Genomic DNA, 16731 nt, shown 5'->3' on the forward strand with positions numbered 1-16731 from the left:
CCAATCGGTAAGTGAAATCAAATAAAGAAGAATTATTATTAAAATTAGTTAGAAGTTAAAAACATTTTGAAATAAAAGCTATTGGCAAAGAAAAAAATTCTATTTACATGAAAGGGAAAACTGTTAAGAAATTAAATAAAAGCAGTTCACATCAAACATCACGTGTTGTGTGGCAGGAGACCTTCCGTTTCAAGATACAAGATGGTGCACGACAGAGGAAGTAGGGTTTAACCGTCCACACGTTATGTACCAAGTTGTAAAAATATATAGAATTTTACTCACCATAAAACGTTTTAACTGAAGAATTAACACTGTTCTCCACATAGCTTTAATGTATTATACAGCACTTAAGTATGTAAAAATCGTAATATTTCCAAATGCTGCAAAAAACACTTCCCTCTCAACAACAAAAACAGTAGAAAATGGTGCAAACTGCTTAATAGCGGTCTCTAGTAAGCGTTTCTTCATATGATTTTAAAGTCGCTCACTAGAATATAAGGCCAAACAAGAACCATCATGTTGTACCAGGTACACTATCGTACATGTACAAAACTCACCGCTACAGGATAGTTGCTGCCCTTACCACAACAAAACTAAGAACAGTGCACATAACTACTTCAAACGCGAGATGACTTTCATTTAAGCCTGATATGAAAAAGGAAGAGGTTGTATTAGTAGGAACTTTTTTTTGATGAAAGGGGGGGGGGGTCTTCTTTTCTCTCTTTCCCATTTCACTTATCTTGTGCTGTAGAAATGTGAACTATTCTGACGTTACTTTAAAGTTTGGAAAAATGACAAACAGAAGAATATAAAAATTCGCTTTGTGGTTTGTGCGTGGTATCCGCGACAAGCAGAATGGGTCCTTAACATCGATTAGACGTCTAGCTCTCACTTATGAGGCTCTTTGACAGGGAAGGATCACCAAGGCCTGGAGTAGTGGAAACGAGTTTCACAAGTATGTTTCGTTGTAATGATTTTGAGTTGCTGCAACGCATCTACGGAGGAGTTAGCTAGCGAAACGTTTGGGACACAAAGAGTAGAACTAGCCGGTGATATTGAACGTTACAGGTTTACTTGACCCACGGAAGAGCGGTACTGAGATGCCTCTGCCAAACAAATTGTTAATTATAGAGTAATCTCGTAGGTGTAGATGGATCCGCTATAGCGTACTTATAAAGTTAAGTGAAATGGTATTAAATGAGGAATCTAGCCATATACTACACCCCCCTACGTATCATGAACGCAAAATTAGTCCAACTATACGGCACACAGAGGCATTTAAACAATCTTTCTTCTCGCGCTCCATATGCCTACGGAATGGTACCATGGGAAGTACTCTCTGCCATGCACTTCGCAATGGTTTGCAGAGTATGCAGGTAGACGCAGACGAGCGTCCCGACCTTGAGTGCTGCAAGTTAGTCGAGAATCCTTATCGAGTGAGAACAACTGCAAAGAAGCTCAAATATGATCTGCATGATTCCTAGCATAAATTAATTTTGTCGGTGACAGTGCATTACGCAGATGGTCAGAGGATACTAAATGAAGCGATATATAGTGAATAGTTCTTTCCGACCTGCATTAGAAAATACAACGTGAGAACTAACGCCTGATCTGGTCCTAGCTACCCTGCAACGTTTTAAGGTGTATGAATGTATACTATTTGCAGTGTCTGTGCTTGCTACACAGAGATAGGGGATCCAGTATCAGAATCAGAATTTAAGAGATCTTTGGAAGACTTAAGATCAAATAAGGCAGGAGGAATGGATAACATTCCATCAGAATTTCTAAAACCATGGGGGGAAGTGGTAACAAAACTACTATTCACGTTGGTGCGTAGAAACACATCCATGCCCGAGGCAGGATTCGAACCTGCGACCGTAGGGGTCGCGCGGTTCCAGACTGTAGCGCATAGAACCGCATGGCCACTGCGGCCGGCTGAAACGTTGTTGTGATGCCTCGTGTAAGGAGCAGAAATGCGTACCCTCACGTTTCCGTCTTTGATAAAGGTCGGATTGTAGCCTATCGCGATTGCGGTTTATCGTATCGCGACATTGCTACTCGCGTTGGTCGAGATCCAATAACTGTTAGCAGAATATGGAATCGGGTTCAGGAGGGTAATACGGAACACCGTGCTGCATCCCAACGTCCTCGTCTAGCAGTCGAGATGGCAGACATCTTTTCCGCAAGGCTGTAACGGATCGAGCAGCCACGTCTCGATCCCTGAGTCAACAGATGGGTTGGGACGTTTGCAAGACAACAACCATCTGCACGAACAGTTCGACGACGTTTGCAGCAGCATCGACTATCAGCTCGTAGATCGTGGCTGCGGTTACCCTTGACGCTGCATCACAGACAGGAGCCCCTGCGATGGTGTACTCAACGACGAACCTCGGTGCACGAATAGTAAAACGTCATTTTTTCGGATGAATCCAGGTTCTGTTTGCGGCATCTTGATAGTCGCATCAGTGTTTGGCAAGATGGCGGTTAACGCACATTCAAAGCGTGGGGTGCCATTGGTTACACGTCTCGGTCACCTCTTATTCGCATTGACGGCACTTCGAACAGTGGACGTTACATTTAAGATGTGTTACGACCCGTGGGTCTACCCTTCATTCTATCCCTGCGAAACCTTACATTTCAGCAGGATAATGCACGATCGCATGTTGCAGCTCCTGTACGGGCCTTTCTGAATACAGAAAATATTCGACTGCTGCCCTGGCCAGTACATTCTCCAGATCTTTCACCAATTGAAAACGTGTGGTCAATGGTGGCCGAGCAACTGGCTCGTCACAATACGCCAGTCACTACCCTTGATGAACTGTGGCATCGTGTTGAAGCTGCATGGGCAGCTGTACCTGTACACGCCATCCATGTTCTGTTTGACTCAATGCCCAGACGTATCATGGCTGTTATTACGGCCAGAGGTGGTTGTTTTGGGTACTGATTTCTCAGGATCTGTGCACGCAAATTGCGTGAAAATGTTCAAATGGTTCAAATGGCTCTGACAGTGAGCACTATGGGACTTCACATCTATGGTCATCAGTCCCCTTGAACTCAGAACTACTTACACCTAACTAACCTAAGGACATCACACAACAACCAGTCCCTGACCCCGCCGGGAATCGAACCCGGGAACCCGGGCGTGGGAAGGGAGAACGCTACCGCACGACCACGAGCTGCGGACGTGAAAATGTAATCACATGTCAGTTGTAGTAAAATATATTTGTCCAATGAATACCCATTTATCATCTGCATTTCTTCTTGGTGTAGCAGTTTTAATGGCCAGTTGTGTATAATACCAGATATCGAACAACAAACAGAACAGGGAAGAAACAATACTCTACCTACACGGAGAATTGATTCTCTGTCATCTAAGTTCGTAGAGGTGTAAGTTAATCACTTGGGCACTCCTCCGATTAACGATGATGTAACGCGTCTCTTACATACATGAGGTAGATATAAGCTGCTAAGTTTCGGACGTCCTATGCAACGTAAAGTCATTTATTTATGTGTCTCTTGGTGAGTAATGGAACCTACGTAAAGACTTCTGGCCGTGATTGGCTCTGAGCACTATGGGACTCAACTTCTGAGGTCATTAGTCCCCTAGAACTTAGAACTAGTTAAGCCTAACTAACCTAAAGACATCACACACATCCATGTCCGAGGCAGGATTCGAACCTGCGACCGTAGCGGTCTTGCGGTTCCAGACTGCAGCGCCTAGAACCGCACGGCGGCCGTGATTGTTTTGAGAATTAAAACGTAGTGACCTCAGGCCAGTCACACAGGTTACTATTGAACGTCCCTTCTCTTAGAATAATATGATGACCTTTTACAAAAGGGCGAGTATTTATTGGTATTGTGTAGATGAATGGTGAGAGTCTGTTATTTGTATGGAATGATGCTGATTATGGATTTAAAGAGAAGAAACACCTGTGGTCTTCAGTCTCGTATTCACCCTGGAAGACAGAATCTGTGTACCCCACGTTTCTGCGTCTAGAGTAAATCCCTTGAGCGTGTGTGAGAACGTTTTCTAAATCTTTGCTCAGTGCGTATCTGACGCGGGGTGTGGAAACCAGCCCGGTATTTACCTACTTGGATGTGGGAAACCGCCTCAGTACCACGTCCAGGCAAGCCGGCTTAACAGCCCCCGTCGCTAATCCGCGAGGCGGATTCGATTCGGGTCAGAGTCGGCTCCCCGTATCCCGAAAGAGGCGCGTTAACGTGCTCAACTAACGAGACGGGTTTTTGTATGGAATGGAACGTAGGGAGGTGGTAGAAACTGGTGCCGGCACATACCCTAATCCTATCGAATCAACGGTATTAACGTCTCCTTCCCGATCTCGATATCAACAGTGTGGCATGCTCTCACCACGTAAGAGTCCGCCCCCGGTAGCTGAGTGGGCAGCGCGATAGAGTATCAATCCTAAGGGGTCGGTTTCGATTCCCGGCTGGGTAAATTTCACGAAACTGTTTTGGCTGCCCTATAGTCCATCTTTTGCTGAATAACAGTGGCTTGAAGCCAGTTTATTACCTAAAATTAACTCCGCCCCTGGTAGTTGAGTGGTCAGCGTGACGGAATGTCATACCTAACGGCCCAGGTTCGATTCCCGGCTGGATCGGAGATTTTCTCCGCTCAGGGACTCATCCCCATCGACGCGCAAGTCGCTGAAGTGGCGTCAAATAGAAAGACTTGCACCCGGCGAACGGGCTACCCAACGGGAGGCCCTAGTCACACACGACCACATAAGAAACTCCGGAGAGGTTTGCAGTTCAAGCCGGCACAGTAGCGCACAGTTCAGTGATCAGAAGTTGAGCGCCATCAGGTCTAATTTGTCTGATGACCGAGTATCGGCTACGAAAATTTCTTCCACTCCGAGTATTCAAACTAGCTAGGTCTCTTTGGTTCTGTTCAAGCAGTTTTTACGTGCTAGACAACAAAACATCACGTTTCTTATTCGTCGGTGCAGAGACTACTCTTGTTATAAAAGACACAATCGTAGTTTGAGAATACCAAGAATCAGTGTCAAGTTAACTACCAGATTCTTTTAATGATTAACAAACCAAATAATTGCCGGCTCACAATGGCTCCTGAATGTTAAGGCAGGAATGGATGGCTACATTTGTTTTACATAATTTATCAACATAATGTCTATATTTTGTAGTTACAGTTAACCTGCAACTCATATATTACTACCTCACCGTCAGACCAATTGAGACTACGACCTGCCCGCTTGCCTCAATGTTGGAGCCATGATTTCGTGTAACGGCCACTTATTATTTCTCCTCGTAAGTATGACGAGGAAATAAACGTCTGAAGTCACTTGTCTTTGTTAATTTACATCTAATGTCATTGCACAGAAGCTGTAACAGCAGAAGTTTTGCATAGTTATAGGAATGAGGTGGTATAAAATAGCAATGTAATGATTTGTCGTTAGTTTTGCATTGTCTAAACATTATGTCCTTTCAAAATTGTAAATCCTTTAAAGGTAAGTGCAAAAGTATTTCACCGTAATTCCATAGGGATGAGAAAGTAACTTTTTTAGAGGTGTACATTTTTATAACCGACTTTGTATTAAAATCCGAATACATGTATCTAATTCTGACTAATACCTGTTCCGGTGAAAAAACCAGATAAATTTCAGTTTGGGGAAGTTGCAACGTTAGTTTTACGTTCTGCATTCGAGACTACGAAAGTTACAAAATCCAGACGCAGGACAACTGAAGGATAACAGGTGGACATTGTCTTCAGTTGACTCTGTCCTGGTTGTTCCTTTACTGAAAAACCTCTATACGTTATGGACAATGTTTAAATATGATGCTTTTTTTAAATAGAGCCATCAGTTTTAAAGAGTATTGTAATTACAGTGTAATCAAGTGTCGAAATTTTCTTTACATTCATTCAGCACGTCTTGACAATTAAATCTACCTAGTTCAAACTTTGTGTTGAAATTTCAGTGCCGACGTATCATCTTCAAAACTCGATAAATGATGCAAATACATTGAGTTCAGGATCGCAGATACCGACAGTTGCGCAATTCAAACAAATGCTTATTATACTATCGATGTGCGTACGTGCGATACATATCGTCTGTCCTAATGTTTCTCATCTGTTACAGTTACAGTTAACTCCAGTGAAGGTTAGAGTGATAATAGCAATCAGCTAGAGATTGTTATTTAGACGATAACGATGCGAATTTTGTGTGGTGATCAAGGAACAATGTGTTTTGTAAGGTTACGTTGGCTTGGGAAGACACATGATCGTTATCAGCCGAGAGCAAGGCGTGAATCGTAATCCACATGAGCGTGTAAACCAAACAGTTGTCTGGAAATCATCTCACACTGATTAAATCATATGGTAAACTAGAAAACTATTCTGGCAAGAAATTTAAGAAAACGAGCGACATGTATTTTTAAGCAGCTATAATTTCGTAACATAAAGTAAGCAGTTCTCGTGCATGTAACTGTACTGAAGTTTCTATGAGTTTCAAACTATTTTGTCAGCTATGTTCATTTACATTTGGCGCAATGAGTTTTCTGGCTAAATGGTTGCACTTGATTCTACAATGTTCATCTCCACAGATGTTTCTTCTAGAGCGAAGTCACTATTGGCTTTCAATTATCGACACGCCCCATATTAACGAGAACCTCGCTGCAACGCGAACAGTTCAAGTTGTTTAATATACAGTAGATATGATTGCGTTAAAGCACATGATAGCTGGGTCATTCTGAACACAAATTACGGAGGGACCTATGACGCTGTAAACCACATTTCGACCGGCCATAGTTGTTTGTATTCTTCAAAAACAGACTCTTTAGGTAGTGCAACCGAACATTGCTAATTATCTCTAATAATCTGTCCTCGGTATATCGTGTTTCCAGATTTACGTCGTAAGAACATCGCTAAACAAGTACAAGATGGATTGGTGATCACACAGTTCTTTTCATTACAAGTAACATTTGAGACAGTGTGTGGCACTGAGCCGGCCGGTGTGGCCGTGCGGTTAAAGGCGCTTCAGTCTGGAACCGTGTGACCGCTACGATCGCAGGTTCGAATCCTGCCTCGGGCATGGATGTGTGTGATGTTCTTAGGTTAGATAGGTTTAATTAGTTCTAAGTTCTAGGCGACTGATGACCTCAGAAGTTAAGTCGCATAGTGCTCAGAGCCATTTGAACCATTTTTTTGTGGCACTGAGTTATGGTTCTCGACGGCAACACCGCGAAATTCTCCATCATTCTCGAGTCGCAGAAGAGATGGCCCGTGAGGAAGTTTAAAATATGTCTTCCGTAACCAGAACTGGCTGTACATGTAGAATAGGCAGCTGCTTGCCGTACGTCGTCGTCGTCGTCGTAATCGCTGCCTAGGCAATTCATTATATCACGAGTAGTATCACTAGTAGCCGAAGTAGCGGCGAGCCTCTGTGTTAGCATACATGCGTTACCTTGTGGTTACTGCAAAACGAACATATGACGGAATGATCTCAAAGGATCGATTCAATGACATCCCATCCACGAGAATATGGAACTTAATGACACCTACAACCCCTACACCTCGACAGGGTTAGCTTATCTTTACTATTTACATCTCAGAGTGATATGTGGTAATATTGTGTTAGTCCACATTGTGATAAATTAGTAGAGCGCGAAAGGGACACATCAGATCATCAGCCGCGCGGGATTAGCCGAGCGGTCGCCGGCACGGTAGCTCAGCATGTTCGATCAGAGAGCTGATTGGCCTCTGTAATAAGAAAACTGAGTGGAAGGATCACAAACGAACTTGACCGGATGTCATGTGACGTCCGTAACGACCAAACGCAACGTACAAATTGAAAAAAAAAGCGTGTTCGGTCAGAGGGCTGCGTGCTCTCTGTAATAAAAAAACTGAGTGAAGCAACCAACGATCAATTTGAACGGATGTCTTGTGACGTCCGCCCGACCAAACGCGACGAACTATATCGAACAAAATGAAAAAAAAAAGAAACCTGTCTAAGGCGCTACAGCCATGGACTGTGCGGCTGGTCCCGGCGGAGGTTCGAGTCCTCCCTCGGGCATGTGTGTGTGTGTTTGTCTTTAGGATAATTTAGGTTAAGTAGTGTGTAAGCTTAGGGACTGATGACCTTAGCAGTTACGTCCCATAATATTTCACACACATTTGAACATTTTTTTTTTTTCAGATCATCATGTGGACCCACGGCGGACGCAGAAATCTACAGTTCGCCAAGAGCTGCGTGTCATCAGCGAGAATGATTCAACGAGACACCTGAGACCGCTTAAGAAAATTGGTCTGGATTTTTGTCCCATTTCCTGCAAACAACATAACTTTAAATGAATCATGACCTTCATTAACGCCATTTCGTGACACTTCGCGCAGTTTATTCCGAGCAGCAGTTTCATTTTTAAAGTAGGTTTGAGTTATAATGCGCTGAAAATATGAGTCTACAAAGCTTATGTACACGTGGAATACAGTTTGTGTGTGTGTGTGTCTATATTTACTGGACGTTTCGTTACAAATTGTGGTAAGCGGTATGCCGGCCGGAGTGGCCTTGCGGTTCTAGGCGCTACAGTCTGGAACCGAGCGCCCGCTACGGTCGCAGGTTCGAATCCTGCCTCGGGCATGGATGTGTGTGATGTCCTTAGGTTAGTTAGGTTTAATTAGTTCTAAGTTCTAGGCGACTGATGACCTCAGAAGTTAAGTCGCATTGTGCTCAGAGCCATTTGTGGTAAGCGGTAAATATTAAGCGAGATAGGAATATCGACTAATAGCTAAGGACAGGGTGTGGAAAATGTGGAGATTTTGTGTGGTGTCACCGCCAGACACCACACTTGCTAGGTGGTAGCTTTAAATCGGCCGCGGTCCATTAGTACATGTCGGACCCGCGTGTCGCCACTGTGTGATCGCAGACCGAGTGCCACCACAAGGCAGGTCTCGAGATACGGACTAGCACTCGCCACAGTTGTACGGACGATATTGCTAGCGACTACACTGACGAAGCATCGCTCATTAGCCGAGCAGATAGTTAGAATAGCCTTCAGCTAAGTCCATGGCTACGACCTAGCAAGGCGCCATTAGCCTTACATAGCAATTGATAATTATCGTCTAAAGCATGTCTCAACAAGAACGATGTACACAACAAGGATGGATTAAAGTTAAGTATTCCAAAAGCAACGTACTTTTCTTTATAGCAATTCATTGAGCGTCCTGTTTCAGACTTCAAAATATTCTGCGTGAGCTTATAGCGTGCATATCGGCCCCCTCAAAATAACACTGTGTCGGCACTTCTGTCGACACATCATTTTCTATTCTCAGTAAACATGTTTTCACATAGTAACGACCGAGCGAGGTGGCGCAGTGGTTAGACACTGGACTCGCATTCGGGAGGACGACGGTTCAATCCCGCGTCCGGTCTTCCTGATTTAGGTTTTCCGTGATTTCCATAAATCGCTCCAGGCAAACGCCGGGATGGTTCCTTTCAAAGGGGACGGCCGACTTCCTTCCCCGTCCTTCCCTAATCCGATGAGACCGATGACCTTGCTGTCTGGTCTCCTTCCCCAAAAACAACCAACCAATCACATAGTAACGAGCTCATGAGATTCATCAAGCCAGTATTTAAATTTTGAGACACCGTATTTTTAACACGTATCAAAAACCGATCATCACTACATACACGTATCAAGAATAAAAGCGAAAGGTATTAAATTAGATTCCAGCAAAAGAATGGCTGAAAGGAAAGTTGGGACCACGACAAGGCCCCAAAATTTATGATAAAGTGAGCAAAATTGTCTCCGCTAAGCAGTGTCGACACGAGAGCAGAAGGTTTGGGTCACCTGGATGGTGGCGGCGGTGGCGGCTGCGACGACCAGGAGTAGGAGCGCGGGCCGCATGCTGCAGCTGAGTGTCGGCGGCGCGCGCCGCTCGCCGGTTAAATCAACTCGGCCCCACTTTCTCCGCTCCGCCGCTGCCTCCAGCTTTGCTCCTGCGGCCTACATGACGAAACGCGCCCCTGGCTGCAGCCTTCCGGGAGCTGTGGAGCTGCTGAGAGCCTCTAGCAGGCCACTGGTCACTTAGGGTGGACAACACCTCCTGCCCAGTCGCCACGCACTTGGATATTACATCTCTGGTCATCAATGTCCAAAACCAAGAAGGACTACAAAAACGAAATTTTAATTATTGTGAGTATACAGATCACTTACAAGGAGACGTCCCCAGCAGTTGGATCGGCTTTTTGAAACCACATGTACGGTATTATAGGGTTGGGTTGTTTGGGGAAGGAGACCAGACAGCGAGGTCAGCGGTCTCATCGGATTAGGGAAGGACGGGGAAGGAAGTCGGCCGTGCCCTTTCAAAGGAACCATCCCAGCATTTGCCGCGAGCGATTTAGGAAAATCACGGAAAACCTAAATTAGGATGGCCGGGCACGGGATTGAACCGTCGTCCTCTCGAATGCGAGTCCAGTGTGCTAGCCACTGCGCCACCTCGCTCGGTGTTATTATAGGTTAATGTCCCAGATACCACACCGCGCAACCATTCATCCTGGTGGACCCTCGTTGGCAAATAAACGTTGAAAAAATTTTCGAATTTCGCTTGACACTCTATAGGTTTAAAAGAGATAAATCGTAAGGACAAGTTACGTAGTCTGAACAAATCAAAAACACAAATGATTGTGTGTTCGGATCTCGTCAGGTGCTACAATTGTTTTTATTTTTAAATCTTCATCGAAATGACTTCGATCATCATTTTTAATCAATTAAAGGGTTTTAAAGTAATTTTATATTGCATTTCCTTTCTCACGTCATTTTAATCACCGTATATACTTTTTCAATTCCTCTAATTTCTTCTTCCCGTCATTCTTTATCCAGGTGGTCTCTTCGTGCGTGTGAATGTGATTATATAATTATTTTCATTTATCTATCATAATATTTAAAGGAAATGTCGATTTATCGGTTATAAAACAAAATACAGGATAACCTATTTATGCATGGAATGATGTCAAAATGTAATTTTCGTTACAAGATGTACATTTTCTTGGATGGTAAACGTCATACAAACACTTACTACATAAATTCTTATTGCACTAGGGACAAAATAACGCAGATGAAGATTTAAACGAAAGTAGGAATTATGCGTAAAACAAAAATTTAAGGAAAATGAAGAACAGAGATAATGAATAATTACTGCAATAGCATGATCGAAAATATCGAAGCCAGCCGGAGTGATCGAGCGGTTCTAGGCGCACCAGTCTGGAACCGCGCGACCGCTACGGTCGCAGGTTCGAATCCTGCCTCGGGCATGGATGTGTGTGATGTCCTTAGGTTACTAAAATGTAAACTTTCACGGCCGGAAATATCATGACCATTATAATTATCCGGGCTGTTATGCCGTGGTCGGTTGATGAATTCTGTGGTGATTCCCAACGTTTCGTCTCCGACTGCGGGAGACATCTTCAAGGGGGTCCGTAGCTTGATGGAAGGTCCAACACACACACTGGCTCACTACACTCAGTAGCGAGCCAGTGTGTGTGTTGGACCTTCCATCAAGCTACGGACCCCCTTGAAGATGTCTCCCGCAGTCGGAGACGAGACGTTGGGAATCACCTCAGAATTCATCAACCGACCACGGCATAACAGCCCGGATAATTATAATGGACATGTCCTTAGGTTAGTTAGGTTTAAGTAGTTCTGAGTTCTTGGGGACTGATGACCTCCGATAAGTCCCGTAGTGCTCAGAGCCATTTGAACCATTTGAAAATATAGATGCAGAAACGGAAGTAACCGAATCGGAGCTAATGGACGGAAGTAATTAAAATCACTTCCGTAAACACTACAGGTGGATAAAGAAAGATAGGAAAAAAGATGAGAGCAACAGTAACAGTTACACGGTGATTAAAATAATATGACAAAGGAATTGAAACTTGAAAAGAAATACATTTAATCCAATTACCTGAATAAAAACAATAATCAAAGTCATTCGATAATGATTTAAAAATAAAAAGTTAACAGAATTTCATCTGATATTTTTTTTAATCTATAAGAACCTTCCTGGGGCCAAAATGGAGGGGTGGGGGCAAAGTGGGCAGGGGTCGCAACCCGAGGCGTGACTACCATGTCCTGTTCCCACCCTCCGGGAACCAAGCAAAGCGTAGGGAACGTGGAGTGGAGGTACAATGAACATCAATTGTTTATTTATTTATTTTCCTGTTGTTTTTTTTAAATTAACATTAATGCCACCGAGAATAGCAGGAAATCGGCGTCGCGAGGAGAAGGGCTCTGCAAGACGTCAGACTCATGTAGACAATCGACGTATAGTTTTTCCGAGAAGAACGTTCCGATGACCAGAGAATATATCGGTTCCAAGGGCATCAACTCTTCATGACAGGAGCACCCCAACTCTGGGACGGTTTAAGGAAGACACTGCAAAGGAAATTGGAGAAAAATTGTCTGCATTTTAGATTGCGGGCAACTGCACAATGGCGTTCATTAAGGAACTGCCAAACATCAAGGATACTTTTCTCGCCATCAGCAAACGAGTGGTGAGCTGGGTGTCCACAAATCTGCTTCATAGAGGTCGTCTTCGCTTGCGGGAAGCATCTCGCATCCGGAAAGAGCAGCAGTTGAGTATGTATCTGATGAGGAGTCGTACGTACGGGTAATTAGGAACAACATCTGTCACACCAGTAATCAGACACCTCTTGCTGATCTGCACACCAGGCGATGCTCGTCTGTATACGTCACAAGCGACACACAACGAAGTGTCTGCGAGGTGAATCCCGTGAAGGCGTGACCGGCATACTTGCTTCCCATTGACAGTAAGGCATCATGCAAACTGGACGTCTGTGTCAAGATGAGGAGCGCCCACTGATCGTCAAACGGCACGCCAGTCCACGTTGGGTTGCTTCCCCTCAACCACATTCGGTGACCTGTGTGGCTGAAAATGCCACAGATCGCCTTCGTGGATATCAAGTGCGTTGGCATTATCGCAGTACGTACACATATAGCTCAGCTCGAAGAAAAAATGGCGGAAGTAAAAGAAGGGCGGCGGGACGTCCGAAAGCGAGATAGGTGCTGGCAGAGGGTGTAGTGCAAGGGCCTCCAGCAATAAGCTGGTATGGCACGCCGGACAACGGCGCCACAACGCCATGTGAAAGCCAACGAAACGGCTATCGCTGTCACGCACATGATACAGACCTAAACCGCGCTTGCACCGCGGGAGCGTGAGGGTATCGTGCATTCCTGGCCGTTAAAATTGCTACACCAAGAAGAAATGCAGATGATAAACGGGTATTCATTGCACAAGTATATTATACTAAAACTGACATCTGATTACATTTTCGTGCAATTTGGGTGCATAGATCCTGAGAAATCAGTAACCAGAACAACCACCTCTGACCGTAATAACGGCCTTGATGCGCCTGGGCATTGAGTCAAACAGAGCTTGGATGGCGTGTACAGGTACAGCTGCCCATGCAGCTTCAACACGATGCAGCAGTTCATGAAAACTAGTGACTAGTGTATTGTGACGAGCCAGTTGCTCGGCCACCATTGACCAGACGTTTCCAATTGGTGAGAGATCTGGAGAATGTGCTGGCCAGGGCAGCAGTCGAACATTTTCTGTATCCAGAATGGCCCATACAGGACCTGCAACATGCGGTCGTGCATTATTCTGCTGAAATGTAGGGTTTCGCAGGGATCGAATGAAGGGTAGAGCCACGGGTCGTTACAAATCTGAAATGTAACGTCCACTGTTCAAAGTGCCGTCAATTCGAACAAGAGGTGACCGAAACGTGTAACCAATGGCACTCCATACCATCGCGCCGGGTGATACGTCAGTATGGCGATGACGAATACACACTTCCATTGTGCGTTCACCGCGATGTCGCCAAACACGGATGCGACCATCATGATGCTGTAAACAGAACCTGGATTCATCCGAAAAAATTACATTTTGCCATTCGTGCACCCAGGTTCGTCGTTGAGTACACCATCCCGTCTGTGATGCAGCGTCAAGGGTTGCCGCAGACATGGTCTCCGAGCTGATAGTCCATGCTGCTGCAAACGTCGTCGAACTGTTCGTGCAGATGGTTGTTGTCTTGCAATCGTTCCCATCTGTCGACTTAGGGACCGAGACGTGGCTGCATGATCCGTTACAGCCATGCGGATAAGATGTTTGTCATCTCGACTGCTAGTGATACGAGGCCGTTGGGATCGAGCACGGCGTTCGGTATTACCCTCCTGAACCCACCGATTCCATATTCTGCTAACAGTCATTGGATCTCAACCAACGCGAGCACCAATGTCGCGATACGATAAACCTTTATCAAAGTCGGAAACGTGATGGTACGCTTTTCTCCTCCTTACACGAGGCATCACAACACGTTTCTCCAGGCAACGCCGGTCAACTGCTGTTTGTCTATGAAGCTGGAAACTTTCCTCATGTCAGTACGTTGTAGGTGTCGCCACCGGCGCCAACCTTGTGTCAATGCTCTGTAAAGCTAATCATTTGCGTATCACAGCATCTCCTTCCTGTCGGTTAAATTTCGCGTTTGTAGCATGCCATATTTGTGGTGTAGCAATTTTAATGGCCAGTAGCGTACCTTATCTTCAACAGCTAGCCGTGGCAAACAAATGAACCCAAAGCCGATAGAAAGCGGCGGGGCTATAGATGGCAGAATAGGAAGTGTCCGTGCCACTTGGGGGATACATGATTCCAAATATACGTTTACACATTGTGACCGTTGCAGAAGATCGAGTGCTCGTAAATGGTGATCTAAGAGCCCAGCTCGTAGTTGGAAAAGTAGGTGTCGGCAGTTCAGGGCAATCGTGGGCTGCAGATCACTTGCGAAATCGAGTCCTAAGCATCGGATAATATCAGCTACACGCAATGGGGCAGCGCTGTCCGCATGAAACCCCGCACCTGTAGCTATAGCGCTCGATTTGCGGACGTTAAGGCAGCTATCAGAAGCTTCGCCGTAGGTGGTAACCCATGGCAGTGACTCTCTGACGTCAGCACCGGTACGAAGAACAATAACGGGATCGTCTGCATAATCAGTGCAGATGAATACATGGTCACCGGCAGACATCCCAGAGAGGCATTGACGGAGGCCGCAGGGCAAGAGTTCCATGGCGAAAGCATATAACAGTGCAGAGAGTGGGCACTGATCGACGGATCGAGATGGGAGGAGTCCGACGGCCGTTGTAGAGTACACGAGACGTAGCTCCACGAAGGAGACCCATTACGACGTCGACCGCAGTATCAGGGTTTCCTATATTGAGGAGAACCCATTGCAGGTAGTCGTGATCTGCCCGATCGAACGCCTGACTGAAGTCAAGAGCTTCCGAAAGTCCAGGCATACGACGAGTGTGAGCAAGAGCGATTATGTCCCGACAGAGACAGAGGGCAGTGCGGATGTTATTAGCACCTCCCAAGGAGTTTCATCGCGCAACCAACAGCCAAGTAAAGATCCTTGTGTCGCTGTAGAGTAACGTCAAGGGGCGGTAATCGCATACCTGTGAACTACCCAGAGGCTTATGGAAGGGAATGAGGAAAACATCAAGGAAACTGTCTGGAATCGTCATGAAAGGTGACAGAGAGTACTGACAAATTTCCGTCCAGAAGGGGACGAAGTGTCCGATAAAACTCCAGTGGGAGGCCGTTAGAGGCAGGCAACCTATTCGTAGAACCCACCTGGAGAACATCGTGGACTTCGTCGTCAATGACGTTAGCAAGCAGATTAAAGCCGATCCAGGAAAAGAGACATGACTGCCTCTGAGAAGAGGGTGAAACGTTCACGGCAGCGACCCGAATCAGATGGCGCATAGATATTGGCGATCCTGACGCCATTAAACATGAGAGCCATACCTCTCGCGTCAGGGAGATAGGCAACTCCATCAGCGAGGATACAGTCACGTAAGAGAATCACCACCCCACTAGCAAGAGAGACATGTGCTGTAAAACTATGTGGAGCACAGAAAGTTGCAACGTCCACCTACTGAAGGAGAGCAACGTCAACATCTGCAGGAGGTCGGTGTCCGGAGGTGGTCACTGACTGGATATGGAGGCGGGGAAGGAGTCGCGTCGTAGGTGTCAGGGCGTCAGAGGACAGCGCACCATCAGTAGCTGGGTCGTCACTTTGCCTATGTAGGGAGTCATCAGAAGGGGTACGGCTTTGACTCTACCGTTTCCTCGCCGACCGTTGCTTCCTACACCACTGGTAATTATAATTGCTGCACCAAGAAGAAACGCATATCATAAACGGGTATTCATTGGACAAATATGTTATACTAAAACTGACATGTGATTACATTTTCATGCAATTTAGGTGCATAGATCCTGAGACATCAGTACCCAGAACAACCACCTCTGGCCGTAATAACGGCCTTGATACGCCTGGGCATTGAGTCAAACAGAGCTTCGATGGCGTGTACAGGTACAGCTGCCCATGCAGCTTCAACACGATGCCACAGTTCATCAAGAGTAGTTTTTTGGACAACATGGTTGTGGAGAGAAGCAGTGATTGGTATGATTAAGCAATAATTCAAGAACAGTCTTAATCGCATTTATTATTGTTGTAATACCGCCAACCGATTTCAGCCCGACGTAGGGGTCATCTTCTGGGCGTTTACACCATTGTTCGACTGCTGTTGGTGTCACTGCTGTCTACATAACCTCTACGTCGGGTTGAAACCGGTTGGCGGTATTATAATAATAATAAATGCAATTAAGACTGTTCTTGAATTATT

At 45.5% G+C, this 16731-nt stretch overlaps 1 protein-coding gene across 1 annotated transcript in view; it reads right to left on the reverse strand.

Moving 5' to 3' along the window:
* LOC126471120 (uncharacterized) overlaps window positions 1–9879 on the reverse strand; it is a 66762-nt gene extending 56883 nt beyond the window's left edge. Inside the window, exon 1 of the mRNA XM_050099202.1 lies at window positions 9823–9879. Within this exon, the coding sequence (XP_049955159.1) occupies window positions 9823–9879 (57 nt within the window). The remainder of the gene's footprint in view (window positions 1–9822) is intronic.
* Window positions 9880–16731: the final 6852 nt, after the last annotated feature.

The sequence above is a fragment of the Schistocerca serialis genome, chromosome 3, assembly GCF_023864345.2.
Source record: "Schistocerca serialis cubense isolate TAMUIC-IGC-003099 chromosome 3, iqSchSeri2.2, whole genome shotgun sequence".
Taxonomy (NCBI): Eukaryota; Metazoa; Arthropoda; class Insecta; order Orthoptera; family Acrididae; genus Schistocerca; species Schistocerca serialis.